This window comes from Schistocerca cancellata, chromosome 1, assembly GCF_023864275.1.
Source record: "Schistocerca cancellata isolate TAMUIC-IGC-003103 chromosome 1, iqSchCanc2.1, whole genome shotgun sequence".
In the NCBI taxonomy this organism is placed as follows: Eukaryota; Metazoa; Arthropoda; class Insecta; order Orthoptera; family Acrididae; genus Schistocerca; species Schistocerca cancellata.
In genome coordinates, this window is record NC_064626.1 from 107,697,399 (window position 1) to 107,725,132 (window position 27,734).

The 27,734-nt window shown below is 46.0% G+C and overlaps 1 protein-coding gene across 1 annotated transcript in view; it reads right to left on the reverse strand.

The window, feature by feature from the left end:
• Positions 1-331: 331 nt before the first annotated feature.
• Positions 332-27,734, reverse strand: part of LOC126151537 (helix-loop-helix protein delilah-like) — a 44,732-nt gene continuing 17,329 nt past the window's right edge. The window contains exons 2-3 of the mRNA XM_049915951.1: positions 19,277-20,185; positions 332-666 (exon numbers count right to left, since the gene is read on the reverse strand). Of these exons, the coding sequence (XP_049771908.1) occupies positions 19,300-20,079 (780 nt within the window). The 5' untranslated portion in view covers positions 20,080-20,185 and the 3' untranslated portion in view covers positions 332-666; positions 19,277-19,299. The remainder of the gene's footprint in view (positions 667-19,276; positions 20,186-27,734) is intronic.

Below are 27,734 nucleotides of genomic sequence, written 5' to 3' on the forward strand. Positions count from 1 at the left end.
TTACTGTTTTTTTATGCAAACACGGACCAAATGGAAGAGTTCCAAGATAATATTATTGCTAATATGTGACTTTGGACGTTTTATTTTTTTATGTGTGAGCGGTAATTTCTTCCATTACAAGGATTCGATCATAATATACCGGGTCAAACGGGACCGTTTTGCCGTCATCATGTCGACGAGATATCGCCTCTACGAAAATGAAGAATAACATAGAACTCTCATGTGTGAAGTTAAAAATGAAACTCTATAATCTGTAGAGCATGACAACAGCATAGGGTTAGGAGTAACATTGCTCTGTACACTGTGTTGAGACGTTTCGTAGCTCATAAAATTACTTTTGTATTCAAATTTATTTGGTTGAGTCGTTTCTACAAGCACTGAGGTGCTCACACAAAATCGGAGACAGAAGTTCATATATTGTTTCAGAGATAAAGTGTTATCTCTGGGTCTGCCGAGAGCAGTCGTAATAAGTCTTAAATTTTTCAGGTCGAACACTTGAAACTCAGGCAGTGGTACCACATACACATTTGCAATCTGTCTTGTATGCTGGATGTTTAGCGACAGCACCAACCATCACCCAGTGAAAGCGTCTGTGGAGAAGTGTGGAATCAGGTGCCATTCGTCCGAGCTGTCGAAGAACCACTCATGATTCTTGCAGGCGACATCCTGGAAACAGATAACAAACGTCAGTTACTGAGTTTGGTTACAAGGCTGTTAATCATGCTAAGAAGGTTAGATAACAAACTCTACTGGAAATATTTTGAATGACTCGTAGAGATCACATAAAAATTTAACTGAAAAATTTTGCTACAACTAGATACCAAGAAAATATCGTATAACCTCTGTGTGCACCTCAAGACAGGTAGTTCGTCAATTTACTTAGAAACCATCGTTGAGTGCAAAGAGCAGGTGTTTCCGAGAAGGCGTTTAAGTTAATAATTACCTTTTGCTACACTTAATATTATATTGTAGTACATAATTCGCCGGTCCCTTAACCTCTTTAATAATATACTACCATACAGGGTAGTCGCACGTTAATAACCTGTAGAGCGCAGTTCTATTGCCAGACATAAAAGGTATGATGAAAGGTTAAGAGCGAAGTGTGTAGTCTTTATTCATATATTTCGGCGTTGCGGTAACTGAGGTGGAAATACTGTGACAGAATACATTTGCCTAGGTAACACATTTTAATGACTAATATAGCAAGATTATAAATTAATGCAAATTTGAAATGCTGGTGCATTAATAATTCCCATGCAATTCCTGGTGCAAAGAAATATGGTACGGGTGCAATCGACATTGATGTAGCATTCTCAACACTAACGTTTTTGAGATTCCCGATTCTGGCGCAATTTGTCTGCTACTGATGGGCGGACTAGCCGCGACAGCAGCTAAAACACCTACTTGGGCATCATCATTTGTTGCAGGTCGTGGTTGACGTTTCACATGTGGCTGAACACTTCCTGTTTCCTTAAATATCTATCTATCGGGCCAACCATAGCGCAATGTGGTTTCCCCTTTCATGCTAGACGAGTTTCGTTCTTTGTAGTTTTTTAGTTTGATGCTTATTTCGTGACATATTTGGCCCGGTCACTATCAATGGACCACCCTGTATACAGACCAACTGACGAACACTTTAAAATGTATATGGTGGCTTTAACAGCTATCTACGTGGTAAATTTCTCAAGTTCATCTCTTTCAGTGCTGGAAAACCATGTCTCCTACACGGGGATCAGAATGTGATTGCAGTAGGAATGCAAGGTAACAGCAAGAAAGCATCTAAAGACTCGTGATCAAACCATATAAGCTGGAAGTGACCTATATTAAAAATGCTTATTTTTTTCCGGCCGCTGTGGCCGAGCGGTTTTAGGCGCCTCAGTTCGGAACCGGGCTGCTGCTACGGTCGCAGGTTCAAATCCCGCCTCGGGCATCGATGTGTGTGATGTCCTTGGATTGGTTAAGTTTAAGTAGTTCTAAGTCTAGGGGACTGATGACGTCAGATGTTAAGTCCCATATTGCTTAGAGCCATTTCAACCATTCATTTTCTTAGAATTTCAAACATCTATTCACCACTTCATCGGAAATCCACCCTGCTGACAGCGACTGTGCCACAGATTCTTCCCACCTCTGTAGGAATGCGATAGGAAGATCCTTGTTAATGATCATATGCTGGAAGAAACTGTGAGAAGCCATACCAGAAAATATAACACTCTTAGACCTTTCAGAGGTAGCAGTATAGGGGTGGATGAAGGCCAGAAATAGCATGTCTCGTGTAAGTGTATGGAAAGTCGAATGTGAAAAGAATGCTAGAAAAAGTGAAAACTCTGTCTTCCGTATTAACAGTTGAGCTGTTAAATTCCACCACGTGTAAAATTTGGTAGCATGAAAGCATCTAAAGACACGTAATCAAACTATATAGGTTGGAAATGGCTGACGATTAAATTACTGTTATGATGGAGCAGCTGTCAGGAATACTGCATTATCTACCAGCTCGTACAATTGTTTTTCCTATAGCTTACGCTTGTCTTAGAACTTCAAACACCTAATCACCACCTCATCGGAAATATACTGTCCTGGCAGTGACTGTGTCGCGGAATCTTCCCGCTTCTGTAGGAATGTGGTAGGAGGATCCCTCCGTTACAAAGAATCTAGTTTTTAAGTTCCGTTTTAAAACTATGGAAATGGATTGCTCGCGTTTGATCCTGTCTGAATGCTAACGATGCGGAAGAACATTTCAAAAATCGTTATGGAGTGTATACATTGCGCAGGACCGTAGTTTTGTTGGAAAATTTGTTACTTCTGAAAGGGAGTAGCCTACATAACTTCACTGTACTTAAATAGCCCAGACAGTCGTTTGAGACCTATGTTACACGCGATTGATTACTGGGTATTTTTTTATTCGTAGGCGAATTTCATTTCGTAACTAGAGTGGAGTCTATTTTCAATGGAATATTTGTTAATAGCGGGAGGAAGTACCACACATAGCATCACTGTACTTAAATATCCCTGACAGACGTTTGGAAGTAAAGTTACACGCATCCGATTCCTCTTGGTCACTGGATACTTCTTTTGCTTCCTAAGCAAATTACATTTCGTATGGACGTGTATAGCATGGAAGATCGTAGTGTTAATGGAACATCTGTTAATGGTGGAAGGGAGTACAATACACAGCATAACTTTACATAAACAGCCCTGTCAGACGTTTGGTAACTATGTTACGGACATCTGATTCCATTCCTTGGCTTGATGGGCTGTATTTTCATCGGAAGCAGATTATATTTCGAAATCAGGATGGCGTCTGCATGGACATATATGGCATGGCAGATTCCAGTTTTAATGGAACATCTGTTAATGATTGGAGGGACTGACTGACGTTTGGAGAAAATCCGACAGTTTTTCGCTAATAACATTTTTTGTATGCTTTGAATTCCACATTTACTGCATGCAACACCTGTCGGAGTAGGTACACCATCTTGCAATGAACTTTCGTTGATCTTGAGTGACCGAAATCATGACCAGCACATCTCCATATCAACGTTCCCACTATCTTAAGCAAAACAATAACACAGATCTACTCTCGCTCCACTGAAGCACATGCCACTTCCTGCAGACCGTGTGTGTTCACGGCACTTGGTTGCTTTATAAATACGTCCTGTGACGATCCCTGAGCTGTTAATTTTAGCGTAGCAACACCAGGCACAGTGGGAATTGATGCACTGACGCTACTGCTGTCGAGGACAGGAATGCTGAAACAGAATGTGTCGTACAGCTGTCTGCTGCCCCTCGCTGTACATGTCAGTTTGCTGCTCAGCTTCCCCCACTGTACTTGAATGTACCATACTATACATTCTCAATTTGCACTATCTCTCGTACCATACTATATACATTCTCAATCTGCACTATAACTTTGACGACATTGTCAGCTGCTATCGCAACATTAACATACTTAGGAGAGGATTTCTTGGCTGACCGCATCAAATTATCAGAGGACTGATGACTCAAACAGATTATAATAGAAAGGTTCTAGCTCTCTCTGTGAGACGTATTTCGTGATGAACCTGTTGATGAATTTTATGCTCCGGTTTGAAATTCCTTGCCCGAGATAATGATGCAGCAAACGTAAAATCCGTGTTGGTCGTATACTGAAGAGTTGCACCTGCAGCCCACTGCTGGAGTATTCTAGTTATGACATTCTCTTTAAATCGATCGAATATCCGCTTATTTATTGTTAGGTATTTGTCATATTAAGTCTGTCCTTTAAAGATATCGGTTCCTACAATATTATTCCTTTTCGGGGCTTTGTTGCTGCCTTCTGTGTCAACAGCAGGGACCAAGCCAGACTGGGACGAAGGTCTCTCGTTCGGAGTTACAAAAGAGGGGACAGAGAGGGGCTGGAGAAATGATGGTCCATTCCGAGCCGCCATTTTCGCTGCTCACTAGTACTAAAAAGAACCAGAAACGAGTGCTGTTCTGCTTGTTACTACTGTGTAGACGTACATCAGAAATAATTTCTTGGCGATATAAATTCTTATTGAATTACGAAGGCTGACCCACATTCAAAAATGATCGGCCAATAAATTGAATCAAATTATCTTATCTTCTAAAATAAAATGTGCTTCTTTATTTGATAATCATTTGCACAACACCCCTTTTTAGACGATAATACTACATTTTCTTTTGCCTCTGGACCAATAATGCCTGTCAAGAATAACTCAAAGAAAAAAATAAAATGGATTTTAAATGTATCGTTATTCGATAGCAAAGAAAAATAAGAAGATGTGCGACCGCAATTTTTGCTCTGGTGTACAGGGTGGAACCACTACCGACCGTGCAATACCACTGGTCGAAAATTTGAACAGCACCCAAAGCAACAAAGAGTACTTAAGCTTTTCAGCCCTCCTGTTTTGCGTTGTCTGAATCACAATCATAGAGGGATGCGACGTTGACACATGTGTGAATAAAATGTCAGAGCGTTCTTTTTGGACCATGCAGTTCACCAACACCATCAGTGGCACCCAAGAACCATTGTTGAGCGCCTTAAACATGTATCTGTACACACAGAACCGGTGATGAGAGTCTTGGGCACCTGCAGGCAGGCAAAGCTGCTGTTCCTGCGCCTGCTAATAGGCCATCCAGAATCGGAGTGGTGTCAAAGGAGTTGCCTGTCTGCTAGCACCTAAGACTTCATTACAGGTCGTCTCTGTTCAGCTACGCTTTTAAAAGTGCTGAACAAAGGCGGAAGGGTGGCACAGAGGGTATTGCCAAACTGGGTGCTCTTAGAAGAGTACTTAGTAGTTTTTGTCACGCATTTGTTAACGTCATACACCACCATGATCACCCCACAGGAGGGCGCTGCTAAACAGGGGGACTGAGAAAACATACTCTTTGCTGCCACTGATCCCGTTCTAATTTCGTCGAATGGTTTTGAACGGTCTCTAGTGTTTACACCCCATACGCTATAACAAAAACTGTGGTCATACTGCGCTCCAATGTGGTGAGACCATGTTCACTGGCGTTGCTGGCCCACGACGTCCTCCGAGAATGGTTGAATCGTCCAGAGTGGTCAGCTGTGTGAAAGGTTGTCAGTAACATCGTTCTGTCGCTCGTCACACTGCGAACTGTCGTTGTGTGGGAATCTACACCTCTATGAAAGGGGTGGTTTCACTGACGTCCTTTGCGTCAGCCCCTAAGGTCTCTTAGTGTCCATTCTGAACGGTGGTGGTGTGAAATGTTTTCCTCGGTCACTCATAAGAAAACAGCGTGGTTTTAACGCTAGGCATGGCTGTCCTGATCTCCATCGCAGTGGCGTGAAAGGAAGGGGTGAAATATGGGCAAGAGGGGGTGATACGTCGATGGTGGTGTCGGCAGTATTGTGATAAAATTTGGTGCCAGAGTGGGGACCTTACACCTCACAGAAGCTAAGCTCTGACCTTTTCCGCGCCAAGTGTCGACACCTTCCTGTTTGAATCGTTTGTGAACCCGAGGGTGATATCGCAGGACGCCACTCTTTTGCTGTATTACAGAGGAAGGTTGTATGCATCTTTGGGCCAAATTTCAAATGTATGCGTCGCAATGGGAAACAATTAGGCGTTTCGAAAAAGTGATCCTGTAATTGTGTTGCGCAGCGAAGCTTCGTGGTCCGTGGTTTCCGTCTTATACAGTGCAGAGCTCCACAGTTTTCAAGAAACCCATTCTCCATACCCCATTCACACAAGGAAAATTCCTAGTGGAAATTGCAATGTGAAGCAAAGCTGACTGATGTCGATTTTTTCTGGTGCAGTCCGATAATCCTTAAGAAGACTGCTTATTACTTGCAGAGTTGCTTAGCTTAAAGGGGACCGTACGAACATCCCCCACAGATTTGGTACACTTGACAGAATGTGTAGGGCATTACTAGAACATATGTAAACAGGAAGACGCAACTGATAGCCGTTTTGTAGAAAAACGACTTTTAAAATTTTAGGCGCGCTTGTATACTTCGTATTGTTGCCGGTAATCTAGGATTCCGCAGCCGAGCGAGTTAGCTTTCTAGTTTCATAAGCACAAGGTCTATGGATCGAATCTCACTGACAGTACTTTTCTTTCATTCCCACTTAATTATAACGACAGATAAGCGTGGCATTCCCATGAAAATGATTGAGAACCACTTACAAATGTAAGCCAAATTTGTTTTGCAGTTGACACATTAAATAAATAATGCATGTGAAAAGTTCTTCGTTCATGAAAAGTGCTATATATAGCAGTAATTACTGTTTTGCGTGTTTCGATGACCAGTATCATCCTGATTGGATAATAATATAAATAAAAAGACTGCACTGATCTGATTGAAAGTTATTGTGTATCCTTTTTCTATTTCTAATCTCCTTACGAAATTTTTCCCCTGTTTACAGGATAAAGATTATGAAAACAATAAATGAATCTAAAATCATAATAAAACTTCTGTTAGAGTTACGTGGATTAGAATTACGTGGGGACGAAAGAAAAAAAAAACAAGTGGCAGGAGGAGATTCGAGCCATGGTCCTCTGGCTTCTGAAACTAAGCGCTTACACGCTGGGCTGTCTTTTTTTTTTAATAATCACCAGACTACACTATGATACAATGAATTTTCATTTTTGTGAAATATTTATGTGTTGCTGTAAGTCCGGAATATACATAGAAGAATCGTACAGGAATATCTCACATTCGGGATTGTAATATAAGAGACATAAAAATAAGTGCATCCGCTGGGAATCGAACCTGGACCGACAGTATGACAGGTGAGCATTTTACCCCTATTTTTCTTTTTTCTTTCTCGTGGCAGAAGGAAAGAATGGACTCAGTCATTTTCAAATTGGGTGGAGTTCAAATGGTTCAAATGGCTCTGAGCACTATGGGACTTAACATCTGTGGCCATCGGTCCCGTAGAACTTAGAACTACTTAAACCTAACTAACTTAAGGACATCACACACATCCATGCCCGAGGCAGGATTCTAACCTGCGACCGTAGCAGTCTCGCGGTTCCGGACTGAAGCGCCTAGAACCGTACGGCCACAGCGGCCGGGGTTTTGGGTGGAGTCAAAGTGGGCAGGGGTCGATTCCCGAGGCTAGTCACTGAGCTGATCCCTCACGTGACACTGGCCGTTTTTAATTTTTTGTTTTTCTTTTGTTTATTTTTTCTTTGAAACCTTACAACGTGCTAGTCAAAAAAGAACGAAACAAAGTCGACGTTAATCCTACATGGCTTCCGCCACTGAAAAGCGAAAAAATATCGTTTCCAATCGTTGCATGCAGCAATTTCTTTAGTTTTTATTGATTAAAAAAGAAGACAAAGAGGGCCACAAAAATTAACTATGTAACAATACACCTGAAAAGGGACCGTGACGAAAATACCACAAAGACCTAACGAACAGATAAGAGATTCCATACGTCATCCAGTTCCTCGACGATTAAATACAAAGTACAGCATATTTGCAGAAAGCGCATGATAGCGTGGCATCCATTGTCATGTCCAGTGAGTCGTCACAGGATACTGGTAAAAGGAAGAAGGGTCCGAGCCATACCATCTCTCCACCGCGTAATGCCCGACAAGTCACATAATTTTACTGTTCTTCGTGCTGGGAAAGAATGTTGGATCGGTACGCTGGAGAATCTCACCCGATATTGCCACTTCTGTCATCCTGGTAACAAAAGGCCAATTGACGGCGAAGCCAACTCTAATATCTGTGTCCGCAAGCGAACAACCGATGATGTAATGTATTTGTTTCGTGGCAACGACTGCATAGGTCAAGCTCACTAAGGCCAATGCGAAAAAGTCGAGATTTGGTTGGGACGAGATTATGAATGACTTGGTACCATGAGGACGCCACTTCCATCGAAAGTGGCTGCCGTTGGACCAAACAACCTTCCAGTCTGTCTCTGCCGACAGGGACTCCAAGGAGGTAACGCGATTTGGAAACAAAGAAGAGCTGTAAGTGATTGGGGGATGTGAAGATACTTTAAAATAGTGCCTCGCAGAAATAAACTAGAACCCTTGATCCTGTAGCGGTACCACCGTTTAGGATAGGGAAAGTTAGTTTTGTGCGATATTCTGAGCACAAGTTACAGCCAGGTGCGGGCCAGATTGCAGTAAGTTACGCTGACCAGCGGTTGCGAAGTGGAATGGAGGCCACAGGGGCCATCGAACAGCTGAAAAGAGTAAACGCAGCGGTTCGCATGTCACAAGCTATAGGCAGAAGGTGCCCACTGGCTCAACTGTGGTGTGGGGCGTACGTGACTCGGAGCAATGCGTTAGCGAAACAGAGCCGCGAAGCCGAGTATATATAGGTGTTGTTTTCTAACGAGATTCATCCAAGTGTGGCAGCTCTCCTGGACGGCAGGGCGTGTCACACTACCGGCGACACACGGCAACAGATGGGGTGACAGCATCCCAGTCCATGGAGGGTCGTTGGTTCGACCCTCTGAGGCTGATGCGGGGTCCACAGCCAGCCAGAGCGGGCCACTCTTCGGGTCGCTACCGTGGGCAATCGTCTCAGTTCCCAACACACGGCGTGGGTCGTAAATTCGGTCGCCAGAGAGTAGGGGCGGTCGTTGCCGCCACGTTCCCAGCTGCACCAGCCAAGGAAGAAGCAGCAGCACGGCCGGCCCACGGCTCCCGGCGGAGCAGAGTCAACGGGGATGGTGGCCGCTGAGTCGGCTGCTAGCGCAGCCGTCCTGACGTAATTGGAACTCTGCAGCTGGCGTACAAGGCCGGCTCGATACAGTGCGTTGCATGGGCCACTGGGGTGCTACCTCAGCAATGTGGGGCCTGTGACGTGGACCGAGGTCAGCGAAGCTCTGTAGTGGAAAAAATAAATCATTTGCAAAGCTCGGACGAGTTTTAATACGGCACCTCCTGGTACCCATCCACTACAGTACGAACATGAGTGAGGCCCAAAATCTCATAGCACACCCTAAAAATAGAGTTTCGCCAGATAAACGTGGCCGATAATCGTAACTTTCGGGATATCGTCGCAGGAAGTGGAAAATTTGTGCAACAAAATAGGACTTACTCAACACATAAGTTTGCAAGGTCCGAACCGTATGAAGTAACGAGAGGGAGCAACCCTTGTGTTCGAGGATCGCTCCTTGAATCCTGTCCGTGATGAACTTCCAATTTAATGCAGCCAGCTTTATCGAACAACGATCGATAACAATACCCAACGATCGATGACGTGCGACCGCCACAGACCATGAAATCTTAACCGCGTCAAATCCCCGGAAACTGAGTAATTGAGATTTCCGATCGTTAACCTGCACTCCCGTAAGATGACAAAACGCTCGCGCGACTGCTACGGTCGCAGGTTCGAATCCTGCCTCGGGTATGGATGTGTGTGATGTCCTTAGGTTAGTTAGGTTTAAGTAGTTCTAAGTTCTAGGGGACTGATGACCACAGATGTTAAGTCCCATAGTGCTCAGAGCCATTTGAACCATTTTTTGAACAAAACGCTCCCAAAACGTCTCTAAGCATCAGTATGTAGTCATCATGAGTACGAAGGAGTATCATAACTTCACTGGTATACGCGCGGACGATAAACCTTTCTCCCAATAAGGACCAGCCGCTCAATCGAGCAACTATGGACTCCAATAAGGATTCCATAAATAGCACGAATTACGACATAGATAGGGGACTTCCCTGTAGGACACCTCGACACACTTCTATGGGGGGTGGGGAGTAAGACGATCATTCACGTCAATATACGCCTGAATACCAGAAATTAGGTAGGTGAACATCTGTCGTGCAGCACCATTAAAACCAACAGCAGTCAACACCCGCAACAGAAAATCGTGTCTAATTCGGTCAAAAGCATGATTAAAATCAATAAAAAGTGAAGATCACTGCACAGGAATACAGGAAGCAATCGAGATGAGATCACAACATGGTCCCCTTGAGAGACAAGAGCGGCGAAGAAATGGTAACAAATAAGGAACTATACTGGTATAATTGTATGACCAATTAGGGAAGCCATGAAACACATGAACGACAGCGAGTACATCACCATTCACCGTCCATTAAGATACAGTGGTCTTCATAAATTATGAGGAGGTGATAAAAAAACCAGCTGCAAAAGTTTAGTGCTCTGCTGCCACAATAATGCTGCATAGAGCTACCCAGTCTTTACCAGTGACGCTATAATGCTCTGGATTCATATGCACATAGTCTGTATCTGGTGCTATGAAAGTAGAACAGACAACTGGAACAGCCAGAATGGTCGAATGACTCCTATAAGGACGAACTGTTACAATGGATATTTGGCGCCTCAAATTCCTAGGTGTCCCAATGACTAAAAGTTAAAAGGTCGTTGACGTGTTATTGATATATGATTAAGACCTCGAAGACAAAGTTTGAGGATCAGCAGGTCACTTACATAAGAACGGTTTCTTCTAGAACATATCGTTTTTATATGAAATGAGGTAGTCGAGACCTTTAAAGACGACTGGTAATCTTGATACGTAAGTAATCGTAGAATAAAATACAATCTGGCCAAGACTATTTTGGTCTTGGTGCGCAACAAACCGTAGCCAACTCGTCGTCTCTTCTTTTCGTTTTTGTTGTTGTCGGTTACATACAGGATTCCAGTATGGACTACAGATTAAGCTCGCTGCCAGTGTTATATGATACTGAAAAGGGAGGGGCGACGGAGGAGACTCTTATTGAATAAATGAAAAGAAGAAAGATTAGGGTTTGCTGTCCCGCCGATGACGAGATCATTAGAGACCGAGCACAAGCTCCAATTGATCAAAGACTGACAAGGAAGTAGGCCGTGTCCTGCCAAAGTACGATACCGGCATCTGTCCTAAGTAACTGGGGAAATTAAGGAAACTCTAAACCTGGATGGCTAGACGAAAATCTGAAACCCCATCCTCCAGAATATGAGTTTACTGCCTTGCCCCTAAACCAACGGGTTTAGATTTTGTAACAGAACACATCGGAAATGTAGAACTTTCGCTGCATCGATGCCCTTGAGAGAGAAGCATTCACCTGAACAATTTGGCTCAGATATGCTGTGAGAGCAGTGGAGATGTAGACTTCCGTGATAGCCAGAAGTATGCGTGCTGTGGTCACAGGTCTTATGACCGATGGAGAGGGCTGAAAGAGAATAATCAATATGCGTGTAGGTACAACACACTAGCTCTAAAACCGTCTGGTTTTGCACTTCGAATGGAATCTGTGCAGTGAGTTGTTCATCATAGTGCTACTGAAACTGTCTTACTCTCTTTCTCTCCAACACACACACATAAGGCTACGTAATCACCACAAACTGGAATGTATGCTCTGCAATGTGCTCCCGTCCTGGCCACTAGTTTGGCACGTAGTTCTTGTGCCATTCCGCCATGATCGCTGCTGACAACCACTCGGCGTTCGTTGATGATTGTGAACGTGCTGCAGTATGTGTTCCCAACGCATACGACACGTACTCGATGAGATTTAAGTCAGGCGAACGAGCAGGCATTCGCTGAATGTCCGATCGTTGCGAGAGCTCCTCCACCTGACTTGTTCGATACGGTCGTGCATTGTCGTCTATAAAACTGAATGGACGCCCGAAATACCACACATGAAGGAGCACAGTGTCACGATAACATTGGCCGGTGAGAGTACCCATACTATAACACCTGGACCTTCAAACCGATCGTGTCCGGTTGCATCAAGCGCTTCCTCCTCTTGGCATATGAGGATGCAAAATGCACCCGAGAACACTGTCGAATTTGACGGTTTTGGTGGTCCAGGCTTTAAAGTGTGGGGATGCATAATGTCACATGGGCGCATTGACCTCCAGAGCTTTGAACAGTGCACACTCAACGCTCAACGTTTTTGTGACACTGTACTTCTCCACGTGTGTACCTTTTCAGGGGTGCATTCGGCTCTGACTTCAGTTTTATGGGTGACATGTTCGACCAAATAGAACAGCGCAGGTGGAGGAGCTTTTGGGATGAGAGGATGTTCTTCAAATATACTGGTCCGCACGTACCCCCAACTTAAATCCGATAGTGCGTGTGGGACTCGTCGGAAAAACCGACTGCAGTTTGCCCACACGAGCAAACGACCGTCCAGAAGTTATAGATGAAATGAACGCCTCACCACAAGCACACTCTACCAACCTTGTAGCCAGTGTGGGAGAACGTTGAGGGCATCCGCTGCCATCCGTGGCGACCACCCACCTTATTGACAATCTTTTACCGCCTTTTGCATTGTCCAGGGAAACAACACAGAAATGTGGTGACTGCAGTGTAGGTTTTTGCTTGAATAGAGGTGTCACTTGTCTGTTTCAATGCGTATTTCAGTTACCTTCTCTACTCCCCTGTAGCAGTCATTTCTACGTGTGATCCAAGTTTCATCGACTTAAGTTTTGCGTACCAGTATATTTGACTTATTGTGTCAGACCTTTAACGTAAAATGATATCTCTTAATGAGCAGATTATGATAGGATTTTAAAATTATAAATTCGGCAAATGATTGTCTGAAATATGAAGATAGTAACCCTTCTCTAAAGAATAGATAACACTGATGAGCGTGCAGCTTCTCTAGAATAAACGATAATTTATTAAAACCCTCAGCGGCAGACGGGTGTTGTAGATATAAGTGGATCCCGGGTTCGGATCCCGGTCGGGGCACACATTTTCAGCTGTCCCAATTGAGGTATATCAACAACATCTGTCGGCAACTGAGGGTTTCAGTTAATTGTAATTTATTCTAGAGAAGCTGCACGGTCATCAATGGTATATGTTCTTTCAAGAACAGTTACTATCCTCATATATACAGGGTGTTACAAAAGGTACGACCAAACCTTCAGGAAACATTCCTCACACACATAGAAAGAAAATATGTTATGTGGACATGTGTCCGGAAACACTTACTTTCCATGTTAGAGCTCATTTTATTACTTCCCTTCAAATCACATTAATCATGGAACGGAAACACACAGCAACAGAACGTACCAGCGTGACTTCAAACACTTTGTTACAGGAAATGTTTAAAATATCCTCCGTTAGCGAGGATACATACATCCACCCTCCGTCGCATGGAATCCCTGATGTGCTGATGCAGCCCTGGACAATGGCGTATTGTATCACAACCGGCCACAATACGAGCACGAATAATCTCTACATTTGGTACCGGGGTTTCGTAGACAAGAGTTTTCAAATGCCCCCATAAATGGAAGTCAAGAGGGTTGAGGTCAGGAGAGCGTGGAGGCCATGGAATTGGTCCGCCTCTACCAATCCATCGGTCACCGAATCTGTTGTTGAGAAGCGTACGAACACTTCGACTGAAATGTGCAGGAGCTCCATCGTGCATGAACCACATGTTGTGTCGTACTTGTAAAGGTACATGTTCTAGCAGCACAGGTAGAGTATCCCGTATGAAATCATGATAACGTGCTCCATTGAGCGTAGGTGGAAGAACATGGGGCGCAATCAAGACATCACCAACAATGCCTGCCCAAACGTTCACAGAAAATCTGTGTTGATGACGTGATTGCAAAATTGCGTACGGATTCTCGTCAGCCCACACATGTTTGTTGTGAAAATTTATAATTTGATCACGTTGGAATGAAGCCTCACCGTAAAGAGAACATTTGCTCTGAAATGAGGATTGATACATTGTTGGATGAACCATTAGCAGAAGTGTACCCGTGGAGGCCAATGAGCTGCTGATAGTGTCTGCACACGCTGTACACGGTACGGAAACAACTGGTTCTCCGGTAGCACTCTCCATACAGTCGCGAGTCATAGGCTGGAATGTTCCGTGCTCCCTAAGACGCCGATCAATTGCTTCGAACGTCTTCTTGTCGGGACACCTTCGTTCTGGAAATCTGTCTCGATACAAACGTATCGCGCCACGGCTATTGCCCCGTGCTAATCCATACATCAAATGGGCATCTGCCAACTCTGCATTTGCCGGCCGTAGTGGCCGTGCGGTTCTAGGCGCTGCAGTCTGGAACCGCGAGGCCGCTACGGTCGCAGGTTCGAATCCTGCCTCGGGCATGGATGTTTGTGATGTCCTTAGGTTAGTTAGGTTTAACTAGTTCTACGTTCTAGGGGACTAATGACCTGAGAAGTTGAGTCCCATAGTGCTCAGAGCCATTTGAACCAACTCTGCATTTGTAAACATTGCACTGACTGCAAAACCACGTTCGTGATGAACACTAATCTGTTGATGCTACGTACTGATGTGCTTGATGCTATTACTGTAGAGCAATAAGTCGCATGTCAACACAAGCACCGAAATCAACATTACCTTCCTTTAATTGGGCCAACTGGCGGTGAATCGAGGAAGTACAGTATATACTGACGAAACTAAAATGAGCTCTGACATGGAAATTAAGCGTTTCCGGACACATGTCCACATAACATCTTTTCCTTATTTGTGTTTGAGGAATGTTTCCGGGAAGTTTGGCCGTACCTTTTTGTAACACCATATATATATATATATATATATAATGGGGACGACTGTTTTCAGCTGCAGCGGGAAACTAAACGCAACCAGCGGCGACAAGCGAAATTGTTTACCGGAGCGGGATTCGAACCCGCGATCTCCAGTTTACTTCTTTTTAATTTTATTTTACCGAGACTCAATCTCGCGACTTTTGCTTCCGCGTGGGCGTACTCTACCACAGTTTTTTAATATATTTTTTTAATTGAAAGGAACCTTCCTGGCACCAAAAGGGAGGGGTGGGGGCGCAGGGGTCCCAGCCCGAGCCCTGGCCACCATGTCCCCTTCCCACCGTTTCCATGAACCAAGGAATGCGTAGGGAACATGCAGTAGAGGGAAAATGAACGTAGTTTGTTTATTTATTTTGCTTTGTTTTCTATCTTTATTTACCTATTTTCGTCTGTAATACTACAGAGAATATCAGGAAACCGGTGTCACATGAGAAGGAGGGCGCAGCAAGATGTCAGACCTATTGATACTATTGACGTATAGTTTATCCGAGAAGAAGATTCCGGTTAGCAGTGACTATTCGGTTCTAAGCGTGGAAAAAGCGAGAATCAACTCTTCATAACAGGAACACCCCAGTTCTGGGGTGCGTTAAGGAAAACACTGCAGAGGACACTGGAGAAAAACTCTCTGTATTTTGGTTTGCGGACAACCGCACATTGGCGTTCATTAAGAAACTGCTAAAAGTCAAGAATACTTTTCGCACCATCAGCAACAAGTAGTGTGCTGCATGTCCACATATCCACCTCACAGAATTCGTCTTCGCTTGCGGGAAGCATCCCCCGTCCGGAAAGAGAAGCAGTTGAGTAGGTATCTGATGAGGAGTCGCACGGGTAATTACGGACAACTTCTGTCGCACCAAGAAACAGACACCTCTCAACGATATGCACACCAGTCGGTGTTCGTCTGTGTCCATAACATCGCAGTCGACACACAACGGGGTGTCTGCGAGGTTTATCCTGTGATGGCGTGACCGGCATACTTGCTTCCTATTGGCAGTAAGGTACCAAACTGGACGTCAGTGTCAAGATAAGGAGCGCACACCGCTCGCCAAACGGCACGCCAGTCGACGTGCGTAAGCTTTCCCTCAACCACAATCGGTGACCTGTGCTGCTAAAGCGAACCATAGGTCGCGCCGGCATTACCACAGCATGGACGTAGTTCAGTCCAAGGAAAAAGTGGCGGACGTAAATCAGTAGTAGGCTGGTAAGACACATGGGACTAAGGTCATGTGACAGCCAATGTCAGCGGCATGATACAGACCTAAATCGTCCCTGCACCGTGGGAGAGTGAGGGTTTCGGATCTTATCTCGAACAGAAAACAAACGAACCCAATGCCGCTAGCATGCGGCGTGCCTTTGATGCCGGAATAGGAAGTGTCTGTGCTGCGTGGGGGATACGTGACGCCAAATATACATTTACGTATTGTGTGCGTTGCAGAAAATCGAGTGCTCGTAAACGGTGATCTAAGAGCCTAACTCGTAGCTGGGGAAGTAGACGCCGGCAGCTGAGGGCATCTGTCCGCCGCAGATCACTTGCGAAATCAAGCATCGGAGAGTATCAGCTACACGCAAAGTGGCAGCACTGTCCGTCGGAAGTACCGCACCTGTAGCCATGGCACTCGATTTGCGGACGTTAAGGCAGCTGCCAGAAGCTTGTCCATGCCAGAGACTCGCTGATCTCAGCACCGCTACGAAGAACCATGATGAGACAAGATCAGTGGTTACCGAGATATATCCCAAAGGGGCGTTGATGGAGGCCGCATAGCATCGGTTCCATGGTGACAGCATACAACAGTTTAGAGAGCGGACATCCTTGACACACTGATCGACGGATCGAGAAGAGAGGAGCAAGACGGCCATTGTAGAGTACACGAGACGTGTATTCGCGAAGGAGACGCATTACTACGTCGACGGTAGTATCAGGAGCAACCCTTCCAGGAAGTTGTGATTGGTTCTGTCGAACGCCTGTCTGAAGTCAAGAGCTGCCAAGAGTACAGGCACACGACGAGCGTGAGCGAGAGCGATTATGTCCCGATAGCGACAGAGGGCACTGCGCAAGTTATTGGTACCTCCCAAAGAAGTTTGATCGGGGGAAACCACGTACCGCGCTGTCCGTTTAAGCCGCGCAGCCAACAGCCGGGTAAAGACGTTCGTATAGCTGTTGAGTAACCTTATTGACGGTACTCGCATATCCGCGAGGTACCCTGAGGCTTGTGTATGGGAGCGAGAAAACCATCGAGGGAACCGTCTGGTACCGGCAAGAAACATGACATAAGGTCCTGACAAATTTCCATCCACACTGGCTAAGGAAGGGGACGAAATGTCCGATAAAACTCCAGTGGGAGGCCGTCAGGGCCAGGCGACCTGTTCGTAGAACCCGCCTGGAGAGAGCCGTGGACAACGTCCTCCGTGACGTTCGCAATCGGATCCACCGTCGCATCTTACTAGGCAGGTGGGGTAACCACTGTGCCAACAGGGACACAGCGTTAGCGCAACTGCATGGACTGTCTCGGCACGCCTCACGGGCGATCTACACTCCCACAGAGCGGCAAATATTTGCAGTCCGTGTCCATTAGACTCCTTCCGCTTAATGTCCCGCTGCAGCTGATAGCAGTCATCCCCCTTGAATTTACATAATATATAGAACATATAGTGTTATGAAGTCGGAAAAAATGTTTTTGGAATACCTTGTATATTGAAGGCAACAGGCGTGAGCCATCAGGTGCAAATGGAGAAACATTAATTGTGAAAGAATTTAAATGAATAAATAAATACACTTCTGGACATTACAATTGCTACAACACGAAGATGACGTGCTACAGACGCGAAATTTAACCGACAGGAAGAAGATGCTGTGATACGCAAATGATTAGCTTTTCAGAGCATTCACACAATGTTGGCGGCGGTGGCGACACCTACAACGTGCTGACATGAGGAAAGTTTCCAACCGATTTCTCATACACAAACCTCAGTTGACCGGCGTTGCCTGGTGAAACGTTGTTGTGATGCCTCTTGTAAGGAGGAGAAATGCGTACCATCACGTTTCCGACTTTGATAAAGGTCAGATTATAGTCTATCGCGATTGCGATTTATCGTATCGCGACATTGCTGTTCGCGTTTGTCGAGATACAATGACTGATAGCAGAATATGGAATCGGTGAGTTCAGGAGGGTAATACGGATCGCCGTGCTGGATCCCAACGGCCTTGTATCACTAGCAGTCGTGATAACAGGCATCTTATCCGCATGGCTATAACGGATCGTGCAGCCACGTCTCGATCCCTGTCTCGACAGATGTGGACGTTTGCAAGACAACAACAATCTGCACGAACAGTTCAACGACATTTGCAGCAGCACGGACCATCAGCTCTGAGACCGTGGCTGCGGTTACCCTTGACGCTGCATCACAGACAGGAGCGCTTGCGGTGGTGTACTCATCGACGAACCTGGGTGCACGAATGGCAAAACGTCATTTTTTCGGATGAATCCACGTTCTGTTTACAGCATCATGATGGTCGCATCCGTGATTGGCGACATCGTGGTGAACGCTCATTGGAAGCGTGTATTCGTCATCGCCATACTGGCGTATCACCCGACGTCATGGTATGGAGTGCCATTGGTTACACGTCTCGGTCACCTCTTGTACGCATTGATGGGACTTTGAACAGTGGACGTTACATTTCGGATGTATTACGACCCGTGGCTCTACCCTTCATTCGATCCCTGCGAAACCCTACATTTCAACAGGATAATGCACGACCGCATGTTGCAGGTCCTGTACGGGCCTTTCTGGATACAGAAAATGTTGGACTGCTCCCCTGGCCAGCATATTCTCCAGGTCTCTCACCAATTGAAAACGTCTGGTCAATGGTGGCCGAGCAACTGGCTCGTCGCAATACGCCAGTCACTACTCTTGACGAACTGTGGTATCGTGTTGAAGCTGCATGGGCTGATGTACCTGTACACGCCATCCAGACTCTGTTTGACTCAATGCCCAGCCGTATCAAGGCCGTTATTACCGCCAGAAGTGTTGGTTCTGGGTACTGGTTTCTCAAGATCTATGCAGCCAAATTGCGTGAAAATGTAATCACATGTCAGATCTAGTATAATATATTTGTCGAATGAATACCCGTTTATCATTTGCATTTCTTCTTGGTGTTGCAATTTCAATGACCAGTAGTGTAAAATTTTATTGATTTTCTAGTAGGACTGTATCAGCGGGACTGTTTTCCAAATGATATTACAGTATGTCCTTCCATCCAGTGGAAATGGATCACGTTAGGATTACAAGTAATGTCTAGGTTCAACAGTAGAACCAACCATAGTTTCGAGAAGAAGGGGTGTCACCGTGGTTCGAGGCACAGGTCATCGAGGCCGGGAGGCGGCGTCAGACACAGTGGCAGCGGCAGCGGCAGCGGGCTGTCGTCGTCCCGCAGCACCGGCAGCGGGCCGGCGGTCAGCGTCAGCAGCGACGAGACGGGCGGCAGCGCCCTCTGGGGGCCGCAGTCCGGCTCCTCCGGCAGCTGCGCCGCGGACACGGCGTCGAGCGCGCGCGTCAGCTCGGCGATGTAGCGGATGGCGAGCCGCAGCGTGGCTATCTTGGTGACCTTGTCGCCGGCCTGCTCCTGCAGCTCCTGGGGGTGGCCGGGCGGCAGCGCGCGCCGCAGCGCCTCGAAGGCGGCGTTGATCTCGCGCATGCGCTCGCGCTCCCGGGCGTTGGCCGTCCTGCGGCGGTACCTGCTGAGCGGCTGCGCCTGCCGCCGCGCCCTCCTGCCGCCCCCGCCGCCCCTGCTGCCTGCGCCGCCCTCGCACGGCGGCGGCGGCTCCTCCCGCTCGTCTCCGCCGCCCGCTGCCGCACACTCGTCGACGACGTACTCGGTGATCTGCTGCCTGAGCAGAGAGCGCGGCCTCAGAGAGTACCTCCCCTTCCGACCCTCTCCGGCTGCTGCCTCCTCGGCAACCGAATCGGAACCCGACAGTCCGTTCACCTGTTCCTTCCCCTCGCTGCAGGTGGTCTCCGGGCAGATGAGGTTTTCTGGGGGATTGTTGTTCGAGTCCAGACTCGACGGCGTCTCCACGCGGATTAAACTGTCCATGTCACTGCCAGTGGCGCAGGGGGGCATGGCGGCGGTGGCTCCCGCAGAGCCCTCTGTCGTCGAATGCTGTCCTCCTTGTCTCCATCGGAACTCGTCTACCAGACCTCGCAGTCTCCCCAGTGAAGAATCACATCTGAAACGAAGCAGAGGTAAATTCTATTAATAGTGCACACGGAACAGAAAGAAATAACTTCGTGTGCTGGGAGATTGCGAGTGGTAAGCGCAGTCATCTAATCCGATACTATCCTGCCGAAGGAATATCTGAAACTGAACATTATAGCATAGGTTGAAAATACCGTTCAGTTGCAAGGTTCTTTTTATTTTTCTGTCGTTGAAACACGACTAGTTTCCGGCCCTTACATGCCCATTGTCAGATGTTATACTGAAAAGAAACAAGAGACCGGAGCTCATAAGAGTTTTTATACAGAGTAGTACACATAAATATTTTATGTTTTATTACTTTATCCTATGACTACGGGCCATTGTTGTGCGTCATTATCTGTGCCCTCACTAAATTAAAATTTGCCGGTTTGTCATGACGTAAAATTTGTCTCTAGTCTTATCTTATGTAAGTCTCGTTGAGTCGTCGCTTTTTAGTTCAAATGGTTCAAATGGCTCTGAGCACTATGGGACTTAACATCTGAGGTCATCAGTCCCCTAGAACTTAGAACTACTTAAACCTAACTAACCTAAGGACATCGCAAACATCCATGCCCGAGGCAGGATTCGAACCTGCGACCGCAGCGGTCACGCGGTTCCGGACTGAAGTGCCTAGAACCGCTTGGTCACAGCGGCCGGCGGCTTCTGTTCAATATGTGTGAAATCTTATGGGACTTAACTGCTAAGCTCATCAGTTTCTAAGCTTGCACACTACTTAACCTAAATTATCCTAAGGACAAACACACACACCCATGCCCGAGGGAGGACTTGAACCTCCGCCTGAACCAATCGCACAGTACATGACTGCCGCGCCTCAGACCGCTCGGCTAATCCCGCGCGGCGCTTTTAGTTAGTATTGATCCTAGTTTTAATGTGTCCTTTCAGTTCTACTACTGCTACTAGCTATTAATTGGCTTACTAGCATTTTACAGTTTGGACTGTAAGGTTTTGCGACCATCCATTTTGTTCAGCAGCGCGATGGTTTATAGGAGCATCACATGTGTATGTCCTTTTTCTCATGACTGTGGCGCGTTATTCTTGTCGCCATATATATCCCCACTAAATTAAAAACTTGCATGCCACTCGTGGAAAGGGAAAAATTTCCATAGTGTTTTACGATTTACACATCAACTGTACGTCGCCGGCTTCGTGTTTGGTTTACTACACTTCTGTACTGCCCCTGTTCAATACGTTCATAATGTACTCTTGACGCTTTTCATGTAACGTTCTATTTCCTTTTGAATGTAAACCACTAATTCAAATTGTGAACGGCCGGGCTAGTTGGCCGCGCCTTGTTCTCCCCGTCAACAGATGCTGTACTTTTGCCACTCTGGTTTACCAGTCTGCTTCCCCCTTCACGTACGCTACTCTGCGTTCGCTCGTAATACACCGCGTCCTGCCCTCGTCCACCGCGGCGCTCGGGGATACAACACGCAGTGTAAGTTCAAAAATGGTTCAAATGGCTCTGAGCACTATGGGACTCAACATCTTAGGTCATAAGTCCCCTAGAACTTAGAACTACTTAAACCTAACTAACCTAAGGACATCACACACACCCATGCCCGAGGCAGGATTCGAACCTGCGACCGTAGCAGTCCCGCGGTTCCGGACTGCAGCGCCAGAACCGCACGGCCACCGCGGCCGGCGAAGTGAAAGTGTCCTGGTGTTCACTGCATATTTCTTCACCCAGACAGTCGTCCGTAGTAATGTCTACTGTCAATTCGCCATCGATTCAGGTTTTACCGCTCCTGGTCCGATCACTGTTTCCTGAAATGTTATATGGAACTACTTCTTTTCTTTTTTATATGTGCTATTGCGTGTAAAAACTATTATGAGCTCCGGTCTCTTATTTATTCTCTGTATAACATCTGATGCTGCGTGCGTATGGACCCGAATCGTGTGATGCTCTACTGAAAAAGAGCCTTACAACTGAAGTAGTATTTTCGACCTATGCTAATCGGAAAGGGTTTCGTTCCTCTACAAATACAGTGGCCCCTTTGCACGCGGTATATTAGAGTTGGCCCTTTAAGTGTATCTATTGACTTTGTGTTCCATATTAATGAGAAAATGGAGAGGGGGAAGCCTGATGGTGGCAGACTACTCCTCTCGAATAGCACCGTCAGAACCGCCTCAGACTTGACAGATCACTAACAGCAGTGGCAGACGCCCTCTGTGCATCAGGCACTGCAAAGACGTTTGCAATTTAACCGACGACGTCTACTGCAAAGTCTGATGATCAGGAACTCTACACCATCAACTCGCCTCCCTTTTTTCGGCCAAATACTGCTGCCACCACAAGGAATCGAACCGGCTTCCACCGAGTCGAGCGTCAATGCGTTGGTGACCTCGGCTACCGATGGGGGTAATAGATACACAAAGAGCAGCACTTTCAATTCTCAGCAGACTCACCGTTAGAGAGTAGCGTGTGGAGATGACCAAGAGTTAAACAATGTGCAGATCATCATTAAATTGCACTGCCTGACAAAAAAGGTGAACCACCGAGATGGCATTGTCGGATGTGAATATAACTACAGGGTTATTACAAATGATTGAAGCGATTTCACAGCTCTACAATAACTTTATTATTTGAGATATTTTCACAATGCTTTGCACACACATACAAAAACTCAAAAAGTTTTTTTAGGCATTCACAAATGTTCGATATGTGCCCCTTTAGTGATTCGGCAGACATCAAGCCGATAATCAAGTTCCTCCCACACTCGGCGCAGCATGTCCCCATCAATGAGTTCGAAAGCATCGTTGATGCGAGCTCGCAGTTCTGGCACGTTTCTTGGTAGAGGAGGTTTAAACACTGAATCTTTCACATAACCCCACAGAAAGAAATCGCATGGGGTTAAGTCGGTAGAGCGTGGAGGCCATGACATGAATTGCTGATCATGATCTCCACCATGACCGATCCATCGGTTTTCCAATCTCCTGTTTAAGAAATGGTGAACACCATGATGGAAGTGCGGTGGAGCACCATCCTGTGGTATGTTTAGCTCCCTGCTTGTTTTATTCGTCGACTTCCGCGGGCTACGCATGAAACTTGCCCGCACGCGTTCAACCGTTTCCTCGCTCACTGCAGGCTGACCCGTTGATTTCCCCTTACAGAGGCATCCAGAAGCTTTAAACTGCGCATACCATCGCCGAATGGAGTTAGCAGTTGGTGGATCTTTGTTGAACTTCGTCCTGAAGTGTCGTTGCACTGTTATGACTGACTGATGTGAGTGCATTTCAAGCACGACATACGCTTTCTCGGCTCCTGTCGCCATTTTGTCTCACTGCGGTCTCGAGCGCTCTGGCGGCAGAAACCGAAGTGCAGCTTCAGCCGAACAAAACTTTATGAGTTTTTCTACGTATCTGTAGTGTGTCGTGACAATATGTCAATGAATGGAGCTACAGTGAATTTATGAAATCGCTTCAATCATTTGTAATAGCCCTGTACGTGCACATACTGGGTGTCTTTGCAGGAGCGTGCAAAAATGTAACAGGATGTAGAGAATGCTCCACTGAACAATTTGAGGTGGGGAACCTGGGGTCAGAGAAGCCACCTGAAGGAGATATGAAAGTAAACTTGGCTACCGCTTTGTCTAGCATTACTATTTTACATATTATTTACACCTAACATGCGTACAAGTTTGCACGTACTGTGCTGTTTATTTAATGAACATTCTTTGATTCCTGCTAGGAAACAAAGAGGCCGAGCCCGATCAGTTGGAAGTCATGATGCCGGTTTTGTTTACTTTACTTGTCCATAAGGTGGACTCTGTTGTATCGTATTTACAATGCCCCATTACAGAATTTGGTAATAATAAATGACAGACTCATTCATTACTCTGTGGTATAAAGAGGCGTACACAACAATGCGATGGAGCAGGACCGGTAGAGTTTCTTAGAACTCACTGACATGCACGCTCTGTATGGAAAAGTACGCTGCAATACTCTCGCTGTTGAAGGGCTGTACAGCGAACGATTTCCTAACAGCCGTCACCCGTCACGACGAGTGTTTATTTCTCTCGATCGACGAATGTGGAAGACTGTTTCATTGGAAATAAGAAACGCAGAACCCGGTAACATGAGGACTACTTGCACACTCGATTTTGAACAGGGAGTGGCGGAACGTGTTGCAGTGGATACCACTACAAGTACAGGGCTATTACAAATGATTGAAGCGATTTCATAAATTCACTGTAGCTCCATTCATTGACATATGGTCACGACACACTACAGGTACGTAGAAAAACTCATAAAGTTTTGTTCGGCTGAAGCCGCACTTCAGGTTTCTGCCGCCAGAGCGCTCGAGAGCGCAGTGAGACAAAATGGCGACAGGAGCCGAGAAAGCGTATGCCGTGCTTGAAATGCACTCACATCAGTCAGTCATAACAGCGCAACGACACTTCAGGACGAAGTTCAACAAAGATCCACCAACTGCTAACTCCATTCGGCGATGGTATGCGCAGTTTAAAGCTTCTGGATGCCTCTGTAAGGGGAAATCAACGGGTCAGCCTGCAGTGAGCGATGAAACGGTTGAACGCGTGCGGGCAAGTTTCATGCGTAGCCCGCGGAAGTCGACGAATTAAGCAAGCAGGGAGCTAAACGTACTACAGCCAACGGTTTGGAAAATCTTACGGAAAAGGCTAAAGCAGAAGCCTCACCGTTTACAATTGCTACAAGCCCTGACACCCGATGACAAAGTCAAACGCTTTGAATTTTCGGTGCGGTTGCAACAGCTCATGGAAGAGGATGCGTTCAGTGCGAAACTTGTTTTCAGTGATGAAGCAACATTTTTTCTTAATGGTGAAGTGAACAGACACAATGTGCGAATCTGGGCGGTAGAGAATCCTCACGCATTCGTGCAGCAAATTCGCAATTCACCAAAAGTTAACGTGTTTTGTGCAATCTCACGGTTTAAAGTTTACGGCCCCTTTTTCTTCTGCGAAAAAAACGTTACAGGACACGTGTATCTGGACATGCTGGAAAATTGGCTCATGCCACAACTGGAGACCGACAGCGCCGACTTCATCTTTCAACAGGATGGTGCTCCACCGCACTTCCATCATGATGTTCGGTATTTCTTAAACAGGAGATTGGAAAACCGATGGATCGGTCGTGGTGGAGATCATGATCAGCAATTCATGTCATGGCTTCCACGCTCTACCGACTTAACCCCATGCGATTTCTTTCTGTGGGGTTATGTGAAAGATTCAGTGTTTAAACCACCTCTACCAAGAAACGTGCCAGAACTGCGAGCTCGCATCAACGATGCTTTCGAACTCATTGATGGGGACATGCTGCGCCGAGTGTGGGACGAACTTGATTATCGGCTTGATATCTGCCGAATCACTAAAGGGGCACATATCGAACATTTGTGAATGCCTAAAAAAACTTTTTGAGTTTTTGTATGTGTGTGCAAAGCATTGTGAAAATATCTCAAATAATAAAGTTATTGTAGAGCTGTGAAATCGCTTCAATCATTTGTAATAACCCTGTACTCGTTGTATTGCACGTGAAATGGGCGCTGCACCCACTAGCGTGTGGTGAGTACTCCATTAACAACAGTTACACCCGTATCACCCGCAACGAGTCCATGTAATGCTTGTGACTGAGTTCGCACCAAGGGTCGCATTGTTTGAGGGGTTGCTCCAACAATGGCTACATCATCAAGTACGTTTTGCTGTGACTGTCTGGACCGGCATTGTAGGCGACACTTCAACTGGGCCATATCTTCTACCTGGTCGTCTGAATGACCACCTGTACTTGAGGCTCGTGAAAATAGTTCTACCTGCGTTGTTGGAGAACGTACCCTCGTGTGTTCGTGAGAGTATGTGGATAGAACATGACAGTGCACTGTCTCATTTCAGTAAGTATGTCAGTGTGTTTTTTCCTGATAGCTGGATTGAAAGGTCCTATTTTATGGCCTGCGAGGTCAACTGATCTGAATCCGCTTTATTATCCCGTATGGGGATATCTGAAGTCACTTGTGTATAAGACCCCAGTGGATACGGAGATGCCGGCCGGAGTGGCCGAGCGGTTCTAGGCACTTCAGTCTTGAACCGCGCGACCTCTACGATCGCAGGTTCGAATCCTGCCTCGGGCATGGATGTGTGTCATGTCCTTAGGTTAGTTCGGTTTAAGTAGTTCTAAGTTCTAGGGGACTGATGACCTCAGAAGTGAAGTCCCATAGTGCTCAGAGCCATTTGGACCATTTGATACGGAGGTGCAATTAGTTGCTAGAATTGTAGCTGCCTGTGACATGATTCCACACACCCCAGGGATATTTGTCAGATTACATCAGAATCTGGTTCGCCGACGTCTTGCTTGCGTTGGATAGATGGCCGTCAGTTTCAGCTCATTTTGTAAGATACGGCACACATGGTACGTTCATTGTGTCAGTGGTGGTATTTGCAGTTAAATGTAACTAATGTAAACAAAAAGTACAAAGTACTGTGATTTGATTCCTATTCTCTTCTTAAGCTGGCTTCTCCGACCCCAGATTTCCCACCTCACATTGTTCAGTGGAGCATCCTCTGTGTCCTGTTAAATTTTTGCGCGCTCTTATGGAAACACGCTGCATGCACACCATCAGCGGGCATGTAAATAGAGTGACTGGCAGGAATACCAACAGAATACATTAGCGTTGTTCGCCAACGCTTGCACTGTCCGATAGCCATCAAAGGTAGTAAATAATAATAGTACGGTGTTACAAACAACAATACTCTGCGAGACAAAAGAAAGTGAAGATCCAGAATGGCTATCATATCTACCGGACCGTGCAAGTGTTGGCGAACAACACTAATGTAGTCTGTTGGTCTTCCTACTCTATTCACATATCCGCTGGGTGCCTTCTGGGTGCTCCTCTTCTTTTGTCAGGCAGTGCAATTTCATGACGGTCTACACATTTTTATGTGTAGTCACGTCCAAATGCTACTATCTAACCGTGCGTCTACTGAGAATCCAAAGTGTTGTCACCAGACTAAATAGGAAATAGAGGGTGTCCCAGGAGGAATGGTCAGTATTCGGGAACAAGACAGGAACACTTTACGAAGAAAAAGCTATGTATGAAGATACGCCCTATTCCGAATTCTTTCCGAGATAGAACACATTTATAAGGAATAGGAATGGACCCAAAATTGAACCCTGTGGGATTCCCTTAGAGATTTTTTTTTCATGAGTACGATTAACTAGCCATAACATTAAATTTTGGATTATGGTGCGAGATGAAGTCCGAGAAATGGATAAATGAAAGGTGAATAAACGAGCTGAGCTGTTCGGCTGCACTATGGACGTTGCTGACCTCATTGGGGGACGTGCAGAGGCATTCAGACATGCAACGTATGTTTTCCAAAGAGTGTAAAAATGAAATGCAGATGACGGTGGGGTACTCGAACATCTGCTGTCAACTGTACAATAGCTGCAATGTTACACGTACGCTAATGCTTAGAGATGAATGTGCATTTTTCAATTGATGCTTTGTGAAACGCTTTTAGTAATGTATACTACCTCTTGTACATGTGTACATA